The following is a 6,269-nucleotide window of genomic DNA, read 5'->3' as shown; positions in this document are numbered from 1 at the left end:
GTTTATATTTTGTACATAGATAGCTGAAATGCAGTCGAAGGGCAAAGTTTCCGGTGAAGTGTATGCAAAATATTTCCGTGCAGGTGGAAATTGGTGTCTCGTAGCTACCATTGCTATATTTTGTGTGCTTGCACAAGGTCTCGCTAGTGGTAGCGATTTCTTTATCTCTGAATGGGTCAATATGGAAGAGAAATATGTAATTATTATCATTTCTTTACTTTTTATCAAATTTTTATGCTTTAATTATAACGAGTAAATATATTTATCCAAAGGTAAACGAGACGAACAATGAAGTCGAGATAGAGTGGAAAGGTCCGTTAAGCCGTGAATATTGTATATATTTGTACACTGGCTTAGTCATTTCTACCGTTATAATTACTTTCATACGTTCATTTACCTTCTTTACGACATGTATGAAAGCATCAATTAGATTGCACGACCGTATGTTCCAATCTTTGAGTCAAGCAACAATGAGATTTTTCAATACCAACACGTCGGGACGTGTTCTTAATAGATTTTCAAAGGATATGGGTGCTATCGATGAAGTATTACCAATAGCTTTAATCGATTGTTTACAAATCGGCTTGTCCCTTCTTGGGATTGTAGCTGTTGTTGCAGTAGCTAATTATTGGTTACTAATACCCACCGTGATAATCGGAATAATTTTCTACTATCTTCGTGTTTTCTATCTGGCAACTAGTCGCAGTGTCAAACGTCTGGATGGAGTTAGTGAGTACTTATTTTTAACACGATCTTTTTTCTTAAAAAAAGTGGAGAAAGAGAGTCTTCATCCAGTCTTCAGTTCTATTGTTTTTCATATCTAAAAGAAGGAACTTTTAATGATTTAAAAGTCGCGAAATAATTAATCAATTTATGATAATAAATGTTAGCTCGATCGCCGGTCTTTGCACATCTCAGTGCAACCTTGGAAGGATTGCCAACAGTTCGTGCCTTTAAAGCTCAAGAAATTTTGACGAAAGAATTTGACGAACACCAAGATTTACATTCATCAGCATGGTACATATTCATATCTTCTTCAAGAGCGTTTGCATTCTGGCTGGATTTCTTCTGCGTTATTTACATCACCTTGGTTACTTTGAGTTTCTTGCTACTAGACACTGCTGCGGGGAAAGGTAACGTGGGTTTGGCCATAACGCAAAGTCTCGGATTAACTGGAATGTTCCAGTGGGGTATGAGACAAAGTACCGAGCTAGAAAATCAAATGACTTCGGTAGAACGTGTGTTGGAGTATACGTAAGTATCCACGAGCAAATTAGCACGATTTCTGTACAAATATTTTCATTACGTTCAATTAATTCATTAATTGTATTTTTAGCAATTTGGAGAGCGAACCACCCTTCGAAAGCACACCGGATAAAAAACCTAGTGAAAGTTGGCCCGAAGAGGGTAAAATTGAGTTTCAAAATGTATCGATGAGATATAGTCCAACCGAGAGTCCTGTACTAAAGAATCTGAATCTTATGATTTATTCGCACGAAAAGATAGGAATTGTTGGACGAACAGGTGCTGGAAAATCATCGTTAATATCGGCAATATTTCGCTTTGCGTATCTCGATGGTGTTATTAAAATAGATGGTGTTCCGATTCACGAGATTGGGCTTCACGATTTGCGTTCGAAGATTAGTATTATTCCTCAAGAACCTTTCTTATTCTCGGGTTCGTTGAGAAAGAATTTAGATCCTTTCGATAATTACAACGACGATGAACTTTGGCAAGCATTAGAAGAAGTTGAATTGAAAGAATATAACCTACAATCTCACATTAACGAAGGTGGTTCTAATCTGAGTGTTGGACAACGTCAATTGGTCTGTCTAGCACGCGCGATAATAAAAAACAATCCGATCCTCGTTCTTGACGAGGCAACCGCGAACGTCGATCCACAAACCGACGAGCTTATCCAAAAAACAATTCGTGTAAAATTTGCCAAATGTACAGTTCTCACTATTGCCCACCGTCTCAATACTGTGATGGACAGTGATCGAATTTTGGTGATGGACGCCGGTAATGCGGTGGTAAGTATCCTTATAAATTTTCTATAATTGAAAGTTGGGAAAAAAAGGGAAAGGATAATGGATAAAATTTGTTTTTAATTCCGTAGGAATTCGATGCTCCTCACGTATTGATTCAAAAGAATGGGCATCTAAACAGTATGATAAACGAAACAGGGCCGGCAATGGCAGAAGCTTTGAAAGAAATTGCACGTTTAAGCTACGAGAATCGAACGTCGACTACACTTTGATAACTTTATAAATATAATATTCACGGAATGAAATTGAAAATTCATTCTTTTCTTTGAAAGACTACGTTTCATAGTCTTATTAGATAGTATCTTTATACAATTATCAATTTATAGGACTAGTACTTTTAACGAAGTACATATTATTTTCAGGGCTCATTTTTTTTTTTATCGAATATCACGTTCGTCGATAATATCAATCATTGCCATAGACTGATATACCTTATGAACGAATTTGAAATCATATTTTTATTCCGATAAATATTGCTTTAAATAATTGTAACAAGATTCAAGATACGTACTTATACATGTGATACGACATTACTTTTTATACATACCGTATTATAATTAGAGAGTAAAGATTTACCTCACCGTTGTAACTCTCGTTTCTTCCACGTATCGGTGCTATGTAATATAAAAAAACCATTCTTCAGAAGAATGGTTATATCATTTCTTAAGTAGAATGTTTCGATCGATTTATGCTCATATCAAAACAATTTTATTAAAAAACCGCGGTTCTGTATTTAATTGCCACTTATGTACATAAAAATTGGAAAAAAAAAAAAAAAAAGAATTACGAGTTTGAGATATTTTCGATTCTTTCCTCATCTGTATATATCGAATCGAATCTTAAATTCGTAATACGAAGCAAACGAGAACAGTGTTATCATCGATCAAACGAATTTTCCCAGTTTGTACTGTGTCAGAAGTGCAATTTTTTCTATTCAAGAATCTAAAAGGTTCATGTCTTATACTTATTATTTTACATAATAGACCTATTTTTCGTACAAGATGATATATCGTACGCTTAAATGAAATTAATCGTATTATGTACAAGTGCCTATGTAATTTAATTATATTATAAATGGAAAATATAAATGCAACATTTATCTTGTTGATACATCGTGTCTTTTTTTTCATTTTTAAAGAATTTTTTTTTTTTCATTCACATTTAACATTTTCTATTATAGAAAATATAGAAAATAACAATTATACGACGATTATTGTTATCCTCATCGTCGTCGTCGTCGTCGTCGTTCAACAATTAAAAATGGCAGTGATCTCGGCAAATTTGCGAAACGCAATTTCGTTAATAAGAAAAAGTGACAATTTAACCACGATTTCTGGAAATATAAATAGTCTCTGTTTATTATCGAATTCTCGAACAACAATTTCCGTTTATTCTCCAATCAAACAAGATGCGAAGAGAAACGGACGATTGATATATTTGGTACGTGTAGAGCCTTGTATCGTCGATTCTGTTCAGAGTGTGTGCGATTTAATCAAACGGAAACGAGCCATACACATATTACACTTACATACACAATTTTTTCACCATATTGTTCTTTAAAAAATCTTAAGAACGATTGTCTTTTATCGTAACCAGGAGAGAGAGAGAGAAAGAGAAAGGGAGAGAAAAAAAGAAACGCGACAACGAACGATTAAAGGATACTTGTCGCTTCGTCATTTTGTATATCTCTAAACAAACAAGTATACCTCCTAACGTCTATATATACTCTGCTTATACTCGGCTCGCAACAATTGCCCGTGACGCGTGTGGATCAATCGTCCAGGCATATTCTCGCGAAACAAGTACACTAGTGTATCGTAATACTGACAGTAAAGAGATTACTATGATATTAAAATTAAGCTCACGTTGCGGAATCTGCGCGTGTGTTTAACATTTAGAATAGGTACAATTATGCGGTTAGGTTATATGTTGCGGATAATCGTTACTTCTATCATTAGAATTACAGGATTTTCTGTAAAGCGCCTCGTGATCATTCGAGGCATGATTATTCTGAAAGATACAAAAACTATTATATATATATATATATATATATTATATATATACACATGCATACCAGATACACGCGTATGTATACACTCGCACACGCATCCTTTATCCTTTTCCTCCTTTTACATATATATATATACAAACCAGTATAAAATACTTATGTGTTATTATCATTAGTCTTACGATTAAGTAAATTTTTTTGTTTTTTTCGCTAAAAACCGCGCGTAAAATCCTCTTAGAAAAGTACGTCTAAAAACATAGACTTTTACATAATTCTTGATCTCATTCGAACGATCGATTAACATCTAAACGGTATATAAATAATACGGTCTAGTTAAGTAAATAAATAAGAATAACGAAGCACCCGAATTGTTCGATATATACAAAAACATAGAAAACGAGAAAGTCTATGTAATAAGCGATACTATATATATGTATACGTATATGTATATAGAGACGAGAGAAACGAGAGGGACTCGTTTTCCTCTCTCCTCATCTTTTATCATGTAACTTGTTCTCACATCTTGATTCTTTTCTTTCTTTCGCTCGCTTCGAAGTGTCACGTACACGTGCGAGAAGGAAGACTGCGGATGTCGTTCGTTTCCTCTTTCCTCGAGCGTCGCAAGGGATCGTTGTCGACTATACTGTAGAGAGCAAGAGATACAAAATGAGATGGAATATTTCGTTCGCGATACGAAAAAGAAAGTTTCGCTCGTTGGAAAAGTTGATATTTACGCTCACTAGATACCACCGACTTACGGAACTCGTCCGTATCTCGCAAATCTTCAAATCCTAACCTCACTTTTCCAAATCTTCTTTTCAATCTCTTTTTCGCCCCGATATCGCGAAAAGAGGAATTCGCGTCGAGGAAGCGGCGTCAACGCGTTCCATTATAACGAAAACAGGAACGAAACACATTGTGAAACATTGATTCGTACGGGGAACGATCGATTTTCGTCGAAAAACAAAAAAATGTCAAATTTTCGGGGAAGGATTCTAAATCGTTTCCACATCAAGAAACGGGAGGAACACGATGGGAAACGCGTCGACGATCGAACGTTTGGCACGATGCCGCGTCGCTTCGCGCAAAAGCGGAAGTAAGAAACGCGGATGTATGTATATATAGATGGATGGATGGATGGATGGATGGATGGATGAATACACGTAGGAATACACATATCTTCTCCCTGAAACTCATCTTCCTTAAACTTATACTAGAACCTCGAGACTTTCGCGCGAGCGAGCCTTCTGTTGTCCGCACTTTCCATTCGCTTGGACGATCATGGCGACCGATTGGCATCCACCTTCGGTGCTGATCGGCCGGACGGGGGGCATGGCGAGCCGGAGCTTGTACCAAAATTTATTATGGTCACCGGAACCGGACGAGTTCCACGCCTCGTCCCAATGGAGGATCTTGAGGCGATCGAGGGAGAGCTCGGTCGAGTTGTTGCAGCCCCGATTCGATCGTTTCGCGATCGTGGTCGCGTTCGGCAAATCCTTGGTCACGATCGCTATCGTTCGTGTCGCGAGCGACGATAACTGGTTCAGGATGGGGCCCACGCTCGCCTCGTTCCAAACGTTCCCCAGGCAGGCTGGACTCAGGATCACGATGATCCTTCGGCTCGAAGAGACGTGCGCGCCGATCTCCAACGACCCTGAAACGAAAATACCCGTTTATTTTCTACCCTCTTCCATTATATAAATATCTGATACCGAATTTCTACCGCTTTCAGCTGCGTGAAATTTTTAAGAATTTAATTTCGCTTCCTTTTTAATTTCGACACACCCGGTACGTATCGAGAGATGGAGTTTAGGGGTCCAAGCCTAATTCGAATACGAGAAACAAACACAAACAACTCGGCGTCCAAGAGGGAAACCGACCCAACTTTCTAATTCAATTTGCCAAATTTCACGTTCCGCGGTGCGATTCCACGGTGGATATCCCGAGGGATAACCCTTCACTTCTCTCTCTCTCTCTCTCTCTCTCTCTCTCTCTCTCTCTCTCTCTCTCTCTCTCTCTCCATCGTACGCTGAAGAAGAGGAAAAGCTGATATTTTTTTCCAATTATATTTACTTGTTATATGTTGGAACATGTGTTGAAGAAAAGACACGAGGGGTGTCACACACACACACACACACACACACACACACACACACACACACACACACACACACACACACACACACACACACACACACACACACACACACACA

General features: G+C 37.7%; 2 protein-coding genes across 3 annotated transcripts in view; one reads left to right on the top strand and one right to left on the bottom strand.

Annotated features, from left to right (window-relative positions):
* The window catches only part of LOC122718161 (probable multidrug resistance-associated protein lethal(2)03659), a 7,989-nt gene extending 4,831 nt beyond the window's left edge, over positions 1-3,158 (top strand). The window contains exons 11-15 of the mRNA XM_043942943.1: positions 20-196; positions 273-729; positions 891-1,254; positions 1,337-2,033; positions 2,120-3,158. Of these exons, the coding sequence (XP_043798878.1) occupies positions 20-196; positions 273-729; positions 891-1,254; positions 1,337-2,033; positions 2,120-2,260 (1,836 nt within the window). The 3' untranslated portion in view covers positions 2,261-3,158. The remainder of the gene's footprint in view (positions 1-19; positions 197-272; positions 730-890; positions 1,255-1,336; positions 2,034-2,119) is intronic.
* The window catches only part of LOC122718162 (single Ig IL-1-related receptor-like), a 52,368-nt gene continuing 48,826 nt past the window's right edge, over positions 2,728-6,269 (bottom strand). The window contains exons 7-8 of one of the 2 annotated variants that reach the window (XR_006347335.1): positions 4,791-5,710; positions 2,728-4,699 (exon numbers count right to left, since the gene is read on the bottom strand). Coding sequence is in view for 1 of the 2 variants with exons in the window: in XM_043942944.1 (XP_043798879.1) it covers positions 5,265-5,710 (446 nt within the window). In the remaining variant the exon portion in view is untranslated. Of the gene's footprint in view, positions 5,711-6,269 lie in introns of both variants that reach the window. The other variant, XM_043942944.1, reaches the window with a different exon arrangement.

Source organism: Apis laboriosa, unplaced genomic scaffold, assembly GCF_014066325.1.
Source record: "Apis laboriosa isolate Shangri-la unplaced genomic scaffold, ASM1406632v1 scaffold5_cov152, whole genome shotgun sequence".
Classification (NCBI taxonomy): domain Eukaryota; kingdom Metazoa; phylum Arthropoda; class Insecta; order Hymenoptera; family Apidae; genus Apis; species Apis laboriosa.
This window is presented reverse-complemented; position numbering and strand designations above follow the sequence as displayed.